Here is a 20,569-nt window from a genome sequence, read left to right as displayed (position 1 = left end):
CATCCCAACAGAGAGGTTCCATGAAAAGCAAACATAGTCAATGTGCCTATATGTAAAAAATCACGGAAGCTAATGATTTCCGAATTATCCCTAACAACTGAAAAGCAGGTTGTTAATATAAACAAAAAACACACTTTGAACTGTCTGTATGCCAATGCCAGAAGTCTAAGAAGTAAGAATGGGGAGTTAGAGTGTATAGCAGCAAATGATGAGATTGACATAATTGACATCACAGAGACTTGGTGAAAGGAGGATAACCAATGGGACAGTGCTATATCAGGGTACAAATTATATCGCAATGATAGGAAGGATCAACTTGGTGGGGGTGTGGCACTTTATGTCCGGGAGGGTATAGAGTCCAACAGGATAAAGATCATACAAGAGACTAAATGCTCAGTAGAATCTATATGGGTAGAAATCCCATGTGTGTTGGGTAAGAGTATAGTGATAGGAGTATACTACTGTCCACCTGGACAAAATGGTCAGACAGATGATGAAATGCTAAGAGAAATCAGGGAAGCAAACCAATTTGGCAGTGCAATAATAATGGGAGATTTCAATTACCCCAAAATTCACTGGGTAAATGTAACATCAGGACTTGCTAGAGACATAAAGTTCCTGGATGTAATAAATGACTGCTTCATGGAGCAATTGGTTCAGGAACCAACAAGAGAGGGAGCTATTTTAGATTTAATTCTTAGTGGAACGCAGGATCTGGTGAGAAAGGTAACGGTGGTGGGGCCACTTGGCAACAGTGATCATAACATGATCAAATTTAAACCAATAACTGGAAGGGGGACAATAAGTAAATCTGCAGCTCCAACACTAAACTTTCAAAAGGGAAACTTTGATAAAATGAGGAAAATAGTTAGAAAAAAATTGAAAGGTGTAGCTGCAAAGGTTAAAAATGTTCAACAGGCATGGACATTGTTTAAAAATACAGTCCTAGAGGTGCAGTCCATATGTATTCCACACATGAAGAAAGGTGAAAGGAAGGCAAAATAATTACAGTCATGGTTAAAAGGTGAGGTGATAGAGGCTATTTTAGCCAAAAAAAAATCCTTCAAAAATTGGAAGAAGGATCCATCTGAAGAAAATAGGATAGACCATAAGCATTGTCAAGTTAAGTGTAAAACATTGATAAGACAGGTGAAGAGAGAATTTGAAATGAAGTTGGCCATAGAGGCAAAAACTCATAATAAAAACTTTTTAAAATATATCCGAAGCAAGAAACCTGTGAGGGAGTCGTTTGGACCATTAGATGACCAAGGGGTTAAAGGGGCTCTTAGAGAAGATAAGACCATTGCAGAAAGACTAAATGAATTCATTGCTTCCGTGTTTACTAATGAGGATGTTGGGGAGATACCAGTTCCGGAGATGGTTTTCAGCGGTGATGAGTCAGACGAACTGAACGAAATCACTGTGACCCTGGAAGATGTAGTAGGCCAGTTTGACAAACTAAAGAGTAGCAAAACACCTGGACCGGAAGGAAGGAAAGAAGTAAAAAATGAAATTTCTGATCTATTAGTTAAAATTTGTAACCTATCATTAAAATCATCCATTGTACCTGAAGACTGGAGGGTGGCCAATGTAATCCCAATATTTAAAAAAGGCTCCAGGGGCAATCCAGGTAACTATAGATCAGTGAGCCTGACTTCAGTGCCGGGAAAAATAGTGGGAACTATTCTCAAGATCAAAATCGTAGAGCATATAGAAATACATGGTTTAATGGAGCACAGTCAACATGGATTTACCCAAGGGAAGTCTTGCCTAAGAAATCTGCTTCATTTTTTTGAAGGGGTTAATAAACATGTGGATAAAGGTGAACCAGTAGATGTAGTGTATTTGGATTTTCGGAAGGCGTTTGACAAAGTCCCTCATGAGAGGCTTCTAAGAAAACTAAAAAGTCAAGGATAGGAGGCAATGTCCTTTCGTGGATTACAAACTGGTTAAAAGACAGGAAACAGAGAGTAGGATTAAATGGTCAATTTTCTCAGTGGAAAAGGGGGAGTGCCTCAGGGATCTGTACTTGGACTGGTGCTTTTCAATATATATATATATATATATATATATATATAAATGATCTGGAAAGGAATACGACAGGTGAGGTTATCAAATTTGCAGATGATACAAAATTATTCAGAGTACCGTAGTTAAATCACAAGCGGATTGTGATACATTACAGGAGGACCTTGCAAGACTGAAAGATTGGGCATCCAAATGCTATAGTTACACAATGTTAGGTTCCATATTAGGTGTTACCACCCAAGAAAGAGATCTAGGCGTCACAGTGGTAAACACATTGAAATCATCGGTTCAGTGTGCTGTGACAGTCAAAAAAGCAAACAGAATGTTGGGAATTATTAGAAAGGGAATGGTGAATAAAACGGAAAATGTCATAATGCCTCTGTATCGCTCCATGGTGAGACTGCACCTTGAATATTGGGTACAATTTTGATTAAATATATAATAGAACTGTCCTGGGTCTACCACAGGTATTATCACTGATAAGTATTACAAACACGGGTATACAATTTTGGTTGCCACATCTCAAAAAAGATATAGTTGCGATGGAGAAGGTACAGAGAAGGGCAACCAAAATGATAAGGGGGATGAAACAGCTCCCCTATGAGGAAAGGCTGAAGAGGTTAGGGCTGTTCAGCTTGAAGAAGAGATGGCTGAGGGGGGATATGATAGAGGTCTTTAAGATCATGAGAGGTCTTGAATGAGTAGATGTGAATCGATTATTTACACTTTCGAATAATAGAAGGAATAGGGGGCATTCCATGAAGTTAGCAAGTAGCACATTTAAGACTAATCGAGAAAATTCTTTTTCACTCAACACACAATAAAGCTCTGGAATTAGTTGCCAGAGGATGTGGTTAGTGCAGTTAGGGCCTCATTTTCCGATATTGCATTGGATACCAAAAAGGGGTGTACCTTATGCTAATACGCATGTGTATTGCAAATTGCAATATGGCCCGGATTTAGGCGAGCAGGGCCCTGCGCGCCGGTGCGCCTATGTTCAATAGGCCTACCGGCGCGCGCAGACCCCGGGACTCGCGTAAGTCCCGGGGTTTTCCGAGGGGGGCATGTCAGGGCGTGTCGGGGGCGGGCCCGATCCGCGCGGCGTTTTTGGGGCGGGATGTAGCGTTTCGGGGGCGGGCCCGAGGGCATGGTTACGGCCCGGGGCGGTCCGGGGGCATGGCCGTGCCCTCCGGACCCGCCCCCAGGTCGCGTTCCGGCGCGCTAGCGGCCCGCTGGCGCGCGGGGATTTACGTCTCCCTCCGGGAGGCGTAAATCCCCCGACAAAGGTAAGGGGGGGGGGTTTAGACAGGGCCGGGCGGGTGGGTTAGGTAGGGGAAGGGAGGGGAAGGTGAGGGGAGGGCAATAGAAAGTTCCCTCCGAGGCCGCTCCGATTTCGGAGCGGCCTCGGAGGGAACGGAGGTAGGCTGCGCGGCTCGGCGCGCGCCGGCTATACGGAATCGATAGCCTTGCGCGCGCTGATCCTGGATTTTAGCGGATACGCGCGGCTACGCGCGTATCTACTAAAATCCAGCGTACTTTTGTTGGCGCCTGATGCGCCAACAAAAGTACGCCAAATCGCGCTATTTGAAAATCTACCCCAATGTTTGTGAGAGAGAGAGAGAGAAAGACTTGCTATAGTGCCACCTCCCTAGACAGGTATTTGTATCCCTATGGGATGCCCACCTAGTAACTCAAGGTGAGGGTTAAGTATTAGTGTAGGGGGTTAGGGCCACTTTCACATTCAACGTGAGATGTACGAACAGAACAGTGGTCTCTTGTGAAGATTTGCTGGCCTTCGGAGTGAGGAAACTCACTCCAAGATGAGATTTGGGCAATGTTCTCTCCACCTAGCTTGTTGTTACCCAGTTAGAGAGTCCATCAAGCTAGGTGGAGAGAACATTGCACAAATATCTCTCTCTCTCTCTCTCTCCTGAAACAGGCCTGTCCGGAAACATCGTGAACTGCGATAAACCTTTACCGGCCTCTAGCGCACAACGTAACGCAAATGAAAGAGGTGTAGTTATTGGCCGCGTTAGGAGCCGCGCTAACCCTGCGGCTGTTTCGCGGCACACGATAAATTCTCCCTACTTTACATTTGCTCCGCCCCAACTCCACCCCCTGAATACAAAATTAGTAGCTGGGTTCAAAAAAGGTTTGGATAAGTTCTTGGAGGAGAAGTCCATTAACGGCTATTAATCAAGTTTACTTAGGGGCGGATTTTCAGAGCCCTGCTCACCTAAATCCGCCCAAAACCGGGCGGATTTAGGCGAGCAGGGCTCTGCGCGCCGGTGAGCCTATTTTACATAGGCCTACCGGCGCGCGCAGAGCCCCGGGACTCGCGTAAGTCCCAGGGTTCTCCGAGGGGGGCGTGTCGGGGGCGGGCCCGGCCGTCGCTGCGTTTCGGGGGCGTGTCGGCAGCATTTTGGGGGCGGGTACGGGGCGTGGCTACGGCCCGGGGTGGTCCGGGGGCGTGGCCGCGCCCTCCGTACCCGCCCCCAGGTCGCGGTCCGACGCGCAAGAGGCCCGCTGGCGCGCGGGGATTTACTTCTCCCTCCGGGAGGCGTAAATCCCCGGAGAAAGGTAAGGGGGGGGTGTAGACAGGGCCGGGCGGGTGGGTTAGATAGAGGAAGGGAGGGGAAGATGAGGGGAGGGCGTTAGAGGATTCTCTCCAAGGCCGCTCCGATTTCGGAGCGGCCTTGGAGGGAACGGGGGTAGGCAGCGCGGCTCGGCGTGCGCCGGCTATACAGAATTCATAGCCTTGCGCGCACCGATCCAGGATTTTAAGGGTAGATTTTCAAACAGCGCGATTTGGCCTACTTTTGCTTGCGTATCAGGCGCAAGCAAAAGTATGCTGGATTTTAGTAGATACGCGCGGAGCCGCGCATATCCGCTAAAATCCGGGATCGGCGCGCGCAAGGCTATGGATTCTGTATCGGAGCGGCCTCGGAGGGAACTTTCCTTTGCCCTCCCCTCACCTTCCCCTCCCTTCCCCTACCTAACCCACCCGCCCGGCCCTGTCTAAACCCCATCCTTACCTTTGTCGGGGGATTTACGCCTCCCAGAGGGAGGCGTAAATCCCCGCGCGCCAGCGGGCCACTAGCGCGCCGGGACGCAACCTGGGGGCGGGTACGGAGGGCGCGGCCACGCCCCCGGACCGCCCTGGGCCGTAACCACGCCCCGTACCCGCCCCCAAAACGCTGCCGACACGCCCCAGACACGTCCCCCTCGGAGAACCCTGGGACTTACGCGAGTCCCGGGGCTCTGCGCGCGCCGGTAGGCCTATGTAAAATAGGCTCACTGGCGCGCAGGGCCCTGCTCGCCTAAATCCGCCCGGATTTGGGTGGATTTAGGCAAGCAGGGCTCTTAAAATCTGCCCCTTAGTGGATACGCGCGGCTCCGCGCGTATCTACTAAAATCCAGCGTACTTTTGCTGGCGCCTGATGCGCCAGCAAAAGTACGCCTATTTGCGTTTTTTGAAAATCTACCCCTTAGGGAATAGCCACTGCTATTAATTGCATCAGTAGCATGGGATCTTCTTAGTGTATGGGTAATTGCCAGGTTCTTTTGGCCTGGTTTGGCTTCTTTTGGAAACAGGATGCTGGGCTTGGTGGACCCTTGATCTGACCCAGCATGGCAATTTCTTATGTTCTTAAGTTATTCATCTAACTTAAGTGGATAAGTTATCTTTCTAAGACTGAAGATTGTTACTTAGCACAAATCTACGCCCGCACGTAGTTTTTAAAATCTGGCCCATAATTTTCTGTTTTATAAGTTTTTAGCCACCAAAGTGTTATTTTTTTCATTTTATTTCTCAATTTTTTAAATATTTTCCAAGAGGTGGGCCACAGCCTTTTATCATTTTTATACTTTTTTATTATTTTATTATTTTTTATTTTTTCACAAAACTGATTATATAGGGGTAGATTTTCAGAGGGGTACGCGTGTAAGATACGCACGTACCCCCCGAAAACCTACCCCAACCCCCCCCTGCGTGCGCCGAGCCTGTTTTGCATAGGCTCGGCAGCGCGCGCAAGTCCCGGGGCTTGCATGGAGGGGCATGTCGGGGGCGTTTCGGGGCGTGTCACGAGTGACGCGGCGATTCGGGGGTGGCACCGCGAGCATGGTTTCAGCCCTGGGGCGTCCTGGGGCGTGACCGCGGCCTCCACACCAGCCCCCGGACCAGAACATGGAGCGCGGCAGCCGGCCCGACGCACGCAAAGTTACGCCTTCTTCTGGGGAGGCAGATTTTATAAATCTGCGCAAACACGTACTTTTGTTCGCGCACCAGGCGCAAACAAGAGTATGCGGGATTTCAATAAATACACGCGTAGCCGCACGTATCCATTAAAATCCGGGATCGGCGCGCACAAGGCTGCCCAAAATCGGCAGCCTGCATGCACCGAGCCGCGCAGCCTGCCTCCGTTCCCTCCCCTCACCTTCCCCTACCTAACCCACCCCCCCGGCCCGATCTAACCCCCCCCTAACTTTGCGCGTGCCGGGCTGGCTGCCGCGCGCCATGTTCCGGTCTGGGGCTGGTCCGGAGGCCGCGGCCACACCCCCGGAACGCCCCCAGGCCGAAACCACGCCTGCAGCGCCGCCCCCGAAACACCACGTCACTCCCAGCACGGCCCCGACACGCCCCCCGACACGCCCCTCCATGCAAGCCCCTAGACTTACGCGCATCCCGGAGCTTGCGCGCGCCACCGAGCCTATGCAAAATAGGCTCGGTGCGCGCAGGGGGGGTTTGGGGTAGGTTTTCGGGGGCTACGCGTGTATCTTACGTGCGTACCCCTTTTAAAATCTACCCCAGCAGGTGTAACTTTGCCGACAAAGGTAGGGGGGAGGTTTAGATAGGGCCGGGGGGGGGGGGTTAGGTAGGGAAAGGGAGGGGAAGGTGGGGGGAGGGCGAAGGAAAGTTCCCTCCAAGGCCGCTCTGATTTCTGGTAATAACCAGAAAAAATTGAGAACCGACCAAGGAGTAAAATAAAACATTAAAAGGAATTTCAAAAGTTGGTTAAAACTGATATAAAATAAAAACTATAAAAATAATGAAATATTTAAAAAAAAGGGGGGGGGAGTTTATAAATTCCTAAAATATTAAAATAAAAGAAAGACAAATTAAAAAGCCGAAAAAAAATTGTTAATAGTTAAAAAATCAATAAAATACATATAAAATAAACAGCGGCCTCAGAGGGAACGGAGGCAGGCGGCACGCGCAGGCTGCCGATTTTGGGCAGCCTTGCGCTCGCCAACCCCCGGATTTTAATGGATACGCGCAGCTACGCGTATCTATTGAAATCCCGCATACTCTTCTTCGTGCCTGGTGCGTGAACAAAAGTATGCGTGTGCGCAGATTTTTAAAATCTGCCTCATGTTTTTTAATGTTTATCTATTGATTATCTATGCTTTTATATTTTTATTCATTAGTCTCCTATTTTTCTTTTTTTAATACTTGTAGTAATAATCATTTTATTATTCATTCTTCACTTTTTAATATTGGGTTGGAATAATGCATGTCTTTTAGCAATTATAAATGGGAATTGTTTGACCACCTTTTTTCCTCTTTTATTAATGATCATCATATCATTATATTATGTGGCTTATTTTTCTTATTATTAATTTGATTTTAATCTGATTGTTTATTTTATATGTATTTTATTGATTTTTTAACTATTAACAATTTTTTTCGGCTTTTTAATTTGTCTTTCTTTTATTTTAATATTTTAGGAATTTTTAAACTCCCCCCCCCCCCTTTTTTTTTTAAATATTTCATTATTTTTATAGTTTTTATTTTATATCAGTTTTAACCAACTTTTGAAATTCCTTTTAATGTTTTATTTTACTCCTTGGTCGGTTCTCAATTTTTTCTGGTTATTACCCATTTTTATTCATTCTTTCAAACTAATATTTTACATTCGCGATGAGTGTGGCAACAGCACATGCTGTTAGTCCCACCCTAATAATGAGGTCTGAGTTTTGGTGATATAGAACAACCAGTTGAATGTACATAGTTTGTATTCAATTTTTAAAAGTTGTTCCGATTTGACTTACACTAGGCGCACCATGTTAAATGCACAGGTTGGGTTTAGAACTCCTGCATTGTCGCGTGAATTAGCTCATTTCACAATAAATTATAATTAATGGCTCTGTTTTGAATTTTTTTGAGGAGCATGGGTTTTTAGCGGTTTATGTTATTTATTAGCCACACTATCGGACACCATTATCTTCAATCTCGAAAAAGGCCAACCTTGTCTCCTCGCACTTCTGGATCTTTCCTCAGCTTTCGACACCGTGAACCACCCTAACCTACTACAACAACTGACAAACATCGGCATCACTGGAGCAGCTTTTAACTGGTTTAAATCCTTCTTAGAGAACAGATCATACAAAGTTAAGATAAACAATAAGGAATCTCACCCCATCCAAGCCAAGATGGGGGTACCACAAGGATCATCACTCTCCCCCACCCTCTTCAACATTTACCTTCTCCCTCTCTGTCATCTGCTTACTAACCTCAAACTCACCCATTTCCTATACGTGGATGACTTACAAATTCTCATCCCTATCACAGAGACCATACACAAAACCATGGACTACTGGAAAAAATGCCTCTCATCCATCAACGATCTTCTAACCAGCCTCAACCTCGTGCTAAACACCAAAAAAACGGAAATCCTCATAATAGCACCGGATAAATCTGCCCCGCCAACATCCAGCAACCCTCCAGACGCCTCAGGATACTCCACCGCACCTCAAGTCAGAGATCTGGGAGTACTACTAGACAACAGACTCAGCCTCAACAAATTCATAAATAACACTACAAAAGAATGCTTCTTTAAATTACAAGTGCTGAAGAAACTAAAGCCCCTTCTACTCTATAGGGATTTCCGCACAGTACTCCAGGCCATCATTCTCACTAAATTAGATTACTGTAATTCACTCCTGCAGGGCCTTCCAGCATACACTACCAAACCACTCCAGATGGTACTGAATGCCACTACAAGAATCCTTACCAATGCCAAAAAAAGGGACCATATCACCCCGATCCTCCAACATCTCCACTGGCTTCCCATCAAATATAGGATTCAGTTCAAGACCTGCATGATGATTCACAAGGCACTTCATAACATCTCCCCACTCAACTTAACTTTCCAGCTTCAACTACACTCTTCTAACAAACCAACCAGAAGGGCATACCAGAATAGAATGATCACACAACCTGCAAAATCTACCCTGAGGAAACGTGCTCTATCCACAGCGGGCCCGTCTCTCTGGAACTCACTACCACCGGACCTCCGCCTTGAATCATGCCACACTACTTTCAAGGCGAAACTCAAGACTTGGCTCTTCCATCAAGCTTTCCCAGAGAGCTAAAAGCAAGAAGAACAAACATCTAGCCTAGTCTTGCAGCAATAATGTAATGTAATGTTCATCTTGCTTCAGTTATATGTTCCAAGTTATTTTCTAAGTTGATCTCAGTTGTTTCAAATTAGATTGTACTTTATTATAGATTATCCGTTCACTTTATTCGATATGTTCCATGTTCCATGTATGTTCCATGTAAACCGCCTTCCCGGCGATAGTTATCTCTGTTAATTGTGAACCGGAGTGATATGTATTGTATACAGGAACTTCCGGTATATAAAAACCAAAAATAAATAAATAAATAAATATATGCCTCATTTTAGTGTTTTTATTCATTTTTTCTTTTAAATATATTTATATAGGGGCGGATTTTCAGAGCCCTGCTCGCCTAAATCCGCCCAAAACCGGGCGGATTTAGGCGAGCAGGGCCATGTGCGCCGGTAAGCCTATTTTACATAGGCCTACCGGAGCGCGCAGAGCCCCGGGACTCACGTAAGTCCCGTGGTTCTCCGAGGGGGGCATGTTGGGGGCGTGTCGGGGGCGGTCCCGGTCGTCGCGGCATTTTCGGGGCGTGTCGGCAGCGTTTTGGGGGCGGGTACGGGGCGTGGCTATGGCCCGGGGCGGTCCGGGGGCGTGGCCGCGCCCTCCGTACCCGCCCCCAGGTCGCGGCCCGGCGCGCAGGAGGCCCGACAAAGGTAAGGTGGGGGCTTAGACAGGGCTGGGTGGGTGGGTTAGGTAGGGGAAGGGAGGGGAAGGTGAGGGGAGGGCAAAAGGAAGTTCCCTCCGAGGCCGCTCCGATTTCGGAGCGGCCTCGGAGGGAACGGGTGTAGGCTGCGCGGCTCGGCGCGCGCCGGCTATACAAAATCGATAGCCTTGCGCGCGCCGATCCAGGTTTTTAGCAGATACGCGCGGCTCCGCGCGTATCTACTAAAATCCAGCGTACTTTTGTTTGCGCCTGGAGCGCAAACAAAAGTAGGCCTATTCGCGGAGTATGAAAATCCGCCCCATATTTTTTAAATGGTTTATCATTTTATAATTAGTTTTTTCCGTTTTAACATTTTTATTCTTTGCTATATTTTAAAGTTTTTAAGAATCGGCTCTTATTATATTTTTAATTCTTTCCCTGTTGCTGTCACATATGGGTACTTAATGAGTCCTTTGATAGACATCGATTTTGGCGCGGTTTTTGCGATTTAAATCCCTGACTCAGACCCTACACTTACTTATACGATTTGAGCGGAGAATGTACATGCTGGTCCGATATACCTAAAAAGTAAGTTACAAATCACATGATTTTTGAGATTTAGAATGTTCTGTATATTTTTTTTAAAATGCAGGTCGAACAGTTCTTTAGTAACCGGTTCACGCTTAGTCGGTGCACTGCCGCGAGATAAGGCTTATAACATAACTTCTTTATTTGGTTTAATAAAAAGTTGGTACCATTTGATGGACAGTAGATTCACCGCAGTCAGCATACACGGGCGGATTTTAAAAGCCCTGCTTGCGTAAATCCGCCCGGATTTACACGAGCAGGGCCTTGCGTGCCGGCGCGCCTATTTTGCATAGGCCATCGGCGCGCGCAGAGCCCCGGGACGCGCGTAGGTCCCGGGGTTTTTTGAAGGGGGCGTGTCGGGGGTGTGTCGAGGAGCGGGACCGGATGACGCGGCGTTTCGGGGGCGGGGTGCGGTGTTTCGGGGGGCGGGACTGGGGGCGTGGCGCCGGCCCGGGGGCGTGGTCCAGGCCTCCGGACTAGCCCCGGGTCGGAAGACGGCGCGCCAGCAGTCCGCTGGCGCACGTAGATTTACGTCTGCTTCTCGCAGGCGTAAATCTAGGGACAAAGGTAAGGGGGGGTTTAGATAGGGCCGGGAGGTGTGGGTTAGGTAGGGGAAGGGAGGGGAAGGTGAGGGGAGGGGAGGGCGAAATGGAGGCAGGCTGCGCGGCTCAGCGTGCACCGGCTGCCCAAAATCGGCAGCCTTGCGCGCGCCAATCCAGGATTTTAGAGGATACGCACGGCTATGCGCGTATCTTATAAAATCCAGCGTACTTTTGTTTGCGCCTGCTGCACAAACAAAAGTACGCGATCGCGCTTTTTTAAAAAATCTACCCCACAGTTTTTATTGCTAGTGCTGAGCTCCTACATTGCCGTCAGAATTAGCTTAGTTAGAATTAATATTTTTTAAAGCTTTTTTTTTTTTAATTGAATTATTAAATCGAATACATCGAAATAACATAAGAAATCCAAAGAAAATACAACATAACTTACATTTGGAAAAATTCATCAATTCAGGATTTTAAAGCTATTTTTAATCTAGTTCCAAGTTCCCCTGAGGAGCGGGTTTTAGTGTTCTTTTATTTGTATTATAATTTTTAACTCCAATTTTTTTTCTTTTTTTTTTTTTATTATTTATTTATGCAATTTTTACAATTATTCAAGAAAATCTTGTACAGAATCAGGGAAAACAATATATCTTAGTCGGTACTTATTACAGCAGTATCGTCTAAATTTAACCGAAAGGAATAAAGAAAAAGAGACAAATCTCTTCTTATTTGTTTCACTGAAGAGATCCACAATAGGGAGGGCGGATCTTAACTCCAATTTTTAATTCTTTATTTTTTATGCACACGTTTACAGACCATCAGAGAATTAATGATTTGAGAATTACTCATACACATTAAAGACTGATTACATACAGGTAAAATCATATACTGACATTCATTTTCATTTCTTTTTGCTTGTTCCATTACTCACCACTCCAGTTGCAAGTGTGCACAAAAAATCTTTCATTTTATATGTTACCACTTTATGGGGTAGACTTTATAAAAGTACGCCCGCGCGTACTTTTGTTTGCGCACCAGGCACGCGCAGCCTGCCTCCATTCCCTCCGAGGCTGCTCCCCTCCCTTCCCCTACCTAACCCACCCCCCCCCAGCCCTATCTTAGGCCCCCCCTACCTTTGTTTTAAAAGTTACGCCTGCCTAACTAGCGTGTGATTCCCTGGCGCGTAGCCGTGCATATCTTATAAAATCCGGGGTCGGCGCATGCAAGGCTGCGCAAAATCGGCAGCCTGCGCACACCGAGCCGCGCAGCCTGCCTCCATTGCCCCCGAGGCCGGCCGAAATCGGAGCGGCCTCGGAGGGAACTTTCCTTCTGCGTCCTGCCACCTTCCCCTATCTACCCCACCCCCCAGCCCTACCTAAATCCCCCCCCTACCTTTGTTGTGCACGTTACGCCTGCTTGTGCACGTTACGCCTGCTTGAAGCGCAAGGCGTAACTTGCGCGTGCCGCCTTGGCATCCCCCGGCACAAGCCGCAGTGCCGGGGGACTCGGGACCGCCCTCCCGGCCCGCCCCCGAACAGTCACCACACCCCCAGACCCGCCCCTGACCCCGGACACACCCCCAGACATGCCCTTCCTGCCCCATTTACGAAGCAAAATAGGTGCGCCGACGGGCGAATGCCCTGCGCGTGTAAATCCGGCAGGATTTACCCGTGCAGGGCTTTTAAAATCTAGCCCAAAGTGAATAGTCATTGAAATCATCTTACATGGTCTGCTTGCTGATGCAGAGCTTTTAAAGAGTACAAGCAACAAATCTCCAAAGGTCAAACTGCAATACAAAACTTCTAAAGACTCAACCACAGCTGAAGTTTCGCTTAAATAGGCTTCATCAGGAGCCCAACTTGTCAGTCTTCAATTGGACAAATAGCGTCTCCCATAGTAATGCAGTATATAACCAACTCGGAACAGCAATGTCTCCAATTTCTTTCAACGCTATTTGTCCGATTGAAGATTGACAAGTTGGGCTCCTGATGAAGCTTATTTAAGCAAAACTTCGGCCGTGGTTGAGCCTTTAGAAATTTTGTATTGCAGTTTGACCTTTGGAGATTTGTTGCTTGTACTCTTTAAAAGCTCTGCATCAGCAAGCAGACCATGTAAAGATGATTTCAATGACTATTCACTTTATACTTAAGGGAATGATTTCTATATAAGTCCTATAAAGACTCTGGTTTACTTTGCATTTGAGAAAGAGTTCCCTATACAAGTTCTACAAAGAATCTGTCTAAAACCGCAAATGATTGAGAAGACCGGGCAATCTCTTTCAAAGTCAGAAATTTGCCGTCTGGCTTGCTGATGCGGTTTTATTAAGAAAAACTATTCCTTATATTGTATATTATTAGCTCATAGGTAAACAATCTAATTAAAATATATTTTTTTGATCCCCCATTTTTTTTGCTGTTGTGATTTGAGCCAGAGGTGAGTCTCTGTGCTGTAAAACTTTAGGTGTTTTCCTTAAGGTGCAAAGGTTCCTATATTTCAGGCTATTTTAGTACATTCCGGGAGAGTGGCATCAACCGTTTGTCCCAACAAAGATTCAAGAGACAACTGTGGCCCTGCATCCCACAGGGACACACTAATTGGCCTGAACAGAAGTCACGTTGTCGTGACATAGCTGTCCAGAGGTGTTCCCAGGTTCCGAGCTTAGAATAGGAGGGGGGGGGGGGGTGGTCCACTGCCAGGTATGCTCCCAGAGGCTTCAAGAGGACTCTTGCCGGGAGGAGGGAAAAGGAGGCTGTGACCCTGGCAGGGAGGCTATGGGGTTGCTCCCGTCTGCCCAAGCGGGACCCCGAGGCTCGTGGCTGACTAAGGGCGGGAACGCCTCACTGCTCCCATACACGCGCTCCGTGGAGGGTGTGTGCCACTGCCTGAAAATAAAAACCTACATGTGTAAGGTTAGCGAAGGCTGGGGTCCACCGTGAACCTTGCAAAGCACGTCCGCTATTGCCCATCTCCAGATGAAATTGTCCATCGTATCCGTGGCTTCAGCATGTGCATACTCAGCCCTCACACTGGCCCGTACCACACATCGAAAAAAGGCTACGCAGTCTTCCGGAGTGCCACCATCCAACGCCACGGTCCTGGTCTTATATATGACGTATTTTGCGGTGGCTATGATGTAGCTGATAAGGTTGTCCCTGGCCCTCAGTCTCTTGTTCCTCGATGTGGTGCGGTCGTAAAGAAAAAGGTGAGGGCTGAATTGCAGCCAAAAGCGCAAGAGGAGGGTCTTCAGCTCTGCGAGGAAGGATGTTAGCCAGGGACATCGTAAGAAAATGTGCTCCAGCGTGTCTTCGTCCCCACAGAACTCGCACCCTCCTCCTGAACCCCTGATGTGCATCAGCAGGCTGCCTGTTGCGACGGCCCCATGGGAGATGTGCCAGCTCAAATCCCCGGTGGGCTTCGGAATCAGTTCCGAATAGAACTGTTCCCACCGGGGTTTTTGCGCACTGCCCAATACCCTCCGCCAGGGTGTATCTGGGCGGCTTGAGAGGGTATACTGGTGCACCCGGTGGTGTTCCAGATCAGTTAGGGCCATCTTCGGGGCGTCCAGAAAAGGCACCCGCTGTAGCGCATCCAGCCTGCTTAGGCTGTGGGGAGGGGGACAGGGAGGTCGAGGGGGACAGGGAGATCGAGGGGGTCCTTGTGGAAGCGGGGGGCCGATGGTCAGGTCCGGGAGAACAGGGGTGGGGTGGGTAGGGGTGGGGACTCCCGGCCTGAAGGACCCCCTCGGACGGGCTGGAGGGGCCGGCGGGTAAAAAGGCCCTCTATCTCCCTGAGCAGTTGACCGGCTACATACAGGTGCCCCATACCCATACGCCGGGCCAGCGCTTCTGGGGAAACCCAACATCGCCGGTCTGTGCTCAGGAGATCTCCAACCCGTGTGGTCCCGGACTCTATGAGCCATCGGCGCACCTGAGGGGACTCCAGGGCATTCACAACCAGAGCGGGGTTGTGAATAAGGGGCTCTTCTGGAGTATTCAAACTCAGGGGCGCTGAGGGATCTCGTGTTCCAGAGACCAGGCTTTGAAAATGTCTTGGTAGAAGACCGGCAGCAACAGGAAGTCATGTGCATACACTTCCCTGTCGATCACCAACAGCTGCCAGTCGTACCGCAACCCGCCCACTTGCTGGAGGAAAAAAGCCCCCACTCGGAGGCGGGTCTGTGTACAGGAATCTCTGCAAGGCCTGGAGCCGCCGGGTGTGGACTTTACATCTTATGTCCACCACCCCCTGCCCCCCGTCCTTGAGGGGGAGCCCCAGGACACCTGCGGACCCCAGTGCCTCCTCCCGACCCAGAAGAAGTCCAGCAACTTCCTCTGGGTCCGGGAGTTGAACTCCGAGGGCGGCCTCAGGGCGGCCAGCCAGTGCCACAGCATGCTGGACACCAGCTAGTTCACCACCATGACCGTCCCTCGGAAGGACATGACCTGGACGAGACCCTTCCACGCCCCCAGGCGGACTGCAACCTTTTCCTCCAACTCCTTCCAGTTCACCGGCACTGCAGACTTCGCAGCAGTAAGGTGGACACCCAGATATTTCAGGTCCCCCTGCCCCAAGAAAAATTATCAATCTAGCTAGGGGGTGCGTCCCCACATTGCGGTCCTACCCAAAGTCTGGAGCTTTTGGCCCAGTTGATTCGGGCTGAGGATGCGGATGAATAAACCCACTGGCAGGCTCGCACCCTCTCCAAATCAAGTGGGTCCTGGACCATGAGGAGTACATCGTCAGCATATGCCGACAGGGTGATCCGCATCTCCGGCGCCGCAGCACCAAGCCAACGAGCTGCCTGCGCAGAAGACACAGAAACGGCTCGATTGCCAGGGCGTAGAGCTGTCCGGAGAGGAGCACCCCTGACGTACTCCTCGACCGAATGCCAGAGGCGCCGTCAAGGACCAGTTGACCTTAACAAGGCAGTCCGCAGAAGAATACAGGACTTGGAGAAGACCCATGAAACGGGGGCCGAATCCGAATGCCTGAAGGGTTCCCATGAGGTATGTGTGATCCACCCTGTCAAAGGCCTTTTCCTGATCAAGGGACAAAAAACCTACTGACAGACCAGCCCTACAGCAAAAATGAAGAAGGTCCCGGACCAAGAAAACGTTGTCAAAGATGGTCCGGCCTGGGACAGTGTAGGACTGATCGGGGTGGATCACACCTGCCAGCACAGACCCCAGCCACTGCGACATTGCTTTGGCACCTATCTTATAGTCTGTGCATAGCAGGGAGACCGGTGTTATTATTTGTGATAATTGTGGGTGGATTCTTGGGCCGGTGGCAGATGGCCACGCCCATGGGGGAAGATCCCGAGAGGGCCCACCGGTCAGGCTCAGAGTTGGGAGACAGACACACACTAGTTCTTTTATTAAACTGTTTTAGAGAACCACCAGAAGTGGCAGTAGTGAGCTGGAAGAGCCCGGCTGGGCTGTAGTCCCTCAGGTACTGGATCAGCGATCCCAGGATGGCTGAGCTGTAGAGAAACTGAGATAGTGAGTATGCAGAGTTCAGGAACAGAACCTTGATGGTAACACTCACACTGTAGTCTCTTGGAACAGCCCAGGAGCTGGAATGAAGTAGGCCCTCGAGGAGCAAGTTCCTGGTTCCAGGGAAAGGTCTGAGAGAAAGATGGTAACTCACTGGTATTGTAGGCAGCGGTGACTTCCTGGCAGAAGTTGTATTCGGTAGCAGGTCCGGGAACGTGGGCCCTCGAGGAGCGAGTACCGGTTCCAGACTGCGACCTGAAAAGCAAGAGAGAGAGTGAGGCCCCCGAGGAGCGGGTACCCCTGGTAAAGTCCGAGGAGGCAGATTAGCAAGGTAAGCGGAGAGCAAATTCCATCCGCAGCGATACCTGGAAGCAGCTAGGTAGGAAACTGCTAACTCGATTAGCTAGCAAAACAAAGTCCTTAAATATCTGGTGATGATGACATCATCTCAGGGGGACGCCCCTGAGGTTCGCGCCACAGCTGGTACTTGAGTCGGGGCCACGCCTCGCGCACGCCCTTAGGCCTCAGGAGAACATGGCGGAAGGCAGCGTCTAGCCGGTCCGGGGACGCGGGAGGAGGTTGGCAAAATGACGCCGCGGCAGCCAAACTTCCATCAACCAAAGAGGGAGTCGCCAAAGAGGTAAGGTGGATGGAGTGGAGACGGCGTGCAGCGACGGTCGCAACAACCGGATGCCAATTCTGAATGCCGCGCGGGTTCCCACTCTTGGGCAAGAGGGTCAGCATTGCACGACGGCTGGAGAGAGGAAGGGCGCCGGTCTCCCAGGCTTCCTCTAGGACCCACAGGAGGTCAGGTCCTGGGAGGTCAAAAAAATGGGCGAAGAACTCTACGCTCAGTCCGTCGATGCCCGGTGTTTTATTGTTGGCCATCTGACCCAGCGCGGCAGAGAGGCCGGCCAGAGTGGAAATTGGTGCAATGTTTTTGTTGAAATTTCCCTGTGAGTGTTTAGTTAAGTATCAAGGTTTATCTTATGTCTTTTTTCATCCAAATCAGCTCACAGCTTTTTTGGTTGGGAAAAAATCAATACCTGGAAGTTCATCTCCTATTGATTAGGGAAATATGACATAAAGGTTCGTATAGTGATGATATATATCAACAGTGTTTAGTTTCCATTTTCTTTCAAATTTGCTTAGACAAAGAATTCCTGAGGTATAAAAACTTAGATCTCTGATTGTGGACTTTGAATTATGATACAAATAATGTATGTTATTATAGTTAAATTTTCCTGAGAAATATTGCTTATTTTGTATTTTGTTTTCAAACAAGAAGTGGTTTCTTGATTATAATTGTTTAAATTCAATAAAATATAAAATAAAAACGTCGGCTCGTATGACATAGTGAGGGCAAAGGCAGCGCCGGCGCCATTTTGAATATTGGCAATACGGCCCGCGTGCAGGAGGTCGCTCCCGGACCCCCGCTGGACTTTTGGCAAGTCTCGTGGGGGTCAGGAGGCCCCCCCAAGCTGGCCAAAAGTCCCTGGGGGTCCAGCGGGGGTCCGGGAGCGATCTCCTGCACTCGTGACGTCGGGAGCTAGGAACTAAAATGGCGCCGGCGCTACCTTTGCCCTGTCATATGATAAGGGCAAAGGGCCACCGGTGCCATTTCTATTAAAGCAGCCGTGGCCCGAGAGCGGGAGATTGCGCCGGGACACCCCCCCCCCCCCCCCCCCCACTGGACCCCAGGTAATTTAAAACATTTTGGGGGGTTCGGGAGGGTGAGGGATTTCTTTTAAAGAGTCAGGGTGGGTTTTAGGGTTGTTTTGGTGTGCCGGTTTTCCCGCCCTCCCCCTCCCCCAATTTACGATTTTTTGACGATAAATCGGAGGAATTGCTATTGTATCGCGGCTCTAACGATTTTTGATAATTTAAAATATATCTGACGACTGTTTTAAATCGTCAAAAAACGATTCACATCCCTAATAGCCACTGCTTATTACCAGCATTAGTAGCATGGGATCTACTTAATGTTTGGGTACTTGCCAGGAACTTGTATCCTGGATTGGCCACTGTTAGAAACAGGATGCTGTGCATGATGGATCCTCTGGCTGATCCAGTATGGCAATTTCTTATTTTCTTACATATGTAAAGTTTGAAAAGTAGTCTATTGGACAGCTCTAACCAAAATTCACAGGGAAGTGAGAGAAGGGGATGAAGTGATAGAGAAGGAGATTTTCAGGCAGAAGAAAAAAGGGCTAGAGAAGCATGGTCATAGTGAGCACAAGGAGAGAAAGAAAGATGTGCGATGATAGGAGAAACACATTCATGGAAAAGTGAGTAATGAACGGAGAAAAAAGAATAAATAAGAACATGAGAAGTGTCATGCTGGGTCAGACAAAACTACTGAATGGGCTGCTTCTGAGGACCATGGTGGTAACTAGCTGTAATCCACAGAGGTAAAAACACCTAGAGAATAATCGTTAATCTGTCTGGGCTTGCATTAAGGCTCTCATAAAACTGTGCATATAAAAATGCTTGCATATTTTAAAATTTGCACTGTGCTAACTGGGTCTCCAAGAGGCTTTTAATGTCATTCTTATTTGTTTTCTTCTTATTTTATACTTATGTACACACAGATTGCAAATACATGCAAGACATGATGTCTGGAGCCAACCCAAACCTGTCGCTGGTGACGGACTGCATGGAGCACGCTCTGACTGCAGTGCACCCCCGCACCCGCTACTCCCCCGGCTGGGACGCCAAACTCTTCTACATCCCTGTCTCCTACCTGCCAACAGTGCTGGCGGACTACCTGCTGACTCCAACACTGCCCAAGCTCACCAGGGTGTGACAGCTGTGCAGCATCAGAGAAGTGGCATTGCCATTGGGGATCACTGCTCTTGACCTTCTTCTGCAATAGAGATCTTCTCAGCTATGGAATGCGAGTTCTTTCTGCACATCTCATGGGATTAATGCTATACATTGTTGTTATATTCCTCTGCCCTGCAAGCCCTCTCCTAAATTCATCCCTTTTGGCTCTCCTCAGGACACTATCATGCATGGCTTTCACTTTACTCCTACTCATCCAACTCTCATTGGTGGTTCCTCATGTGCAGCCTCTCTTTTTATCCCTGCCCATTTGTCTCTCATCAGGGAGCCATCTGACAAATGCTTTTTCCATATCCCTCCTAGCCAGCTCCCATACATACTACTATAGAATAGTTTGTTTTCTGTAGAAGAATAATTTGGATTATGGTCTGACTGTGGTTAGGAATAGCTGACTTGGATAACTGTATCAATTCACTTTCACATTAAGGGATGTGGGTGCCAAGAAAATACTCTGGAGGATCAGGTTGATTATGATTTACAATATATCCACTTTTTGTTCTTGTGATCTGAGGACAAATAATGCCACAAAGTCTATTACTCAAATGGTAATAATGAAAACGATAAAAACAGCTTGTGTGCAAGCAGTCAAGGCTTTCTCCTTTTAACATAGAAATGACGGCAGAAAAAGACCAATTGGCCCAACTAGTCTGCCCAGCAAGCTTCCACACTTGTTTTCCCATACTTATCTGTTTCGTTATTTTCCCACACTTATCTGTTTCACCAACCAACAACTTCAGGGCCTTTATTGGTAACTGTTTGATTCAAATTTCCTGCCATCCCCTACCATTGATGCAGAGAGTAATGCTGGAGGTGCATCAAAGGTGAGCATAAGGCTTAATGGTTAAGGGTAGTAACCGCCGCATCAAGCAAGTTACCCTGATGCTTGGTTACCCAGACTGCACAGATCAATGCCTTGTTGAATAATGTCTGAATGTAAATCCTGTTTTTCTCACTTCCCCCTACTGTTGAAGCAGATAGCAATGCTGTAAATGCTTTCAAAGTGATATATCAGGCTTAAT

At 48.4% G+C, this 20,569-nt stretch overlaps 1 protein-coding gene across 1 annotated transcript in view; it reads left to right on the top strand.

Annotated features, from left to right (window-relative positions):
* The window catches only part of LOC115087524 (retinol dehydrogenase 7-like), a 109,044-nt gene extending 88,821 nt beyond the window's left edge, over positions 1–20,223 (top strand). Inside the window, exon 5 of the mRNA XM_029594854.1 lies at positions 19,298–20,223. Within this exon, the coding sequence (XP_029450714.1) occupies positions 19,298–19,512 (215 nt within the window). The 3' untranslated portion in view covers positions 19,513–20,223. The remainder of the gene's footprint in view (positions 1–19,297) is intronic.
* Positions 20,224–20,569: the final 346 nt, after the last annotated feature.

This window comes from Rhinatrema bivittatum, chromosome 3 (assembly GCF_901001135.1).
Source record: "Rhinatrema bivittatum chromosome 3, aRhiBiv1.1, whole genome shotgun sequence".
Taxonomy (NCBI): Eukaryota; Metazoa; Chordata; class Amphibia; order Gymnophiona; family Rhinatrematidae; genus Rhinatrema; species Rhinatrema bivittatum.
The sequence above is the reverse complement of the archived record's forward strand: the minus strand, read 5'-3'. Positions and strand labels throughout refer to the sequence as shown.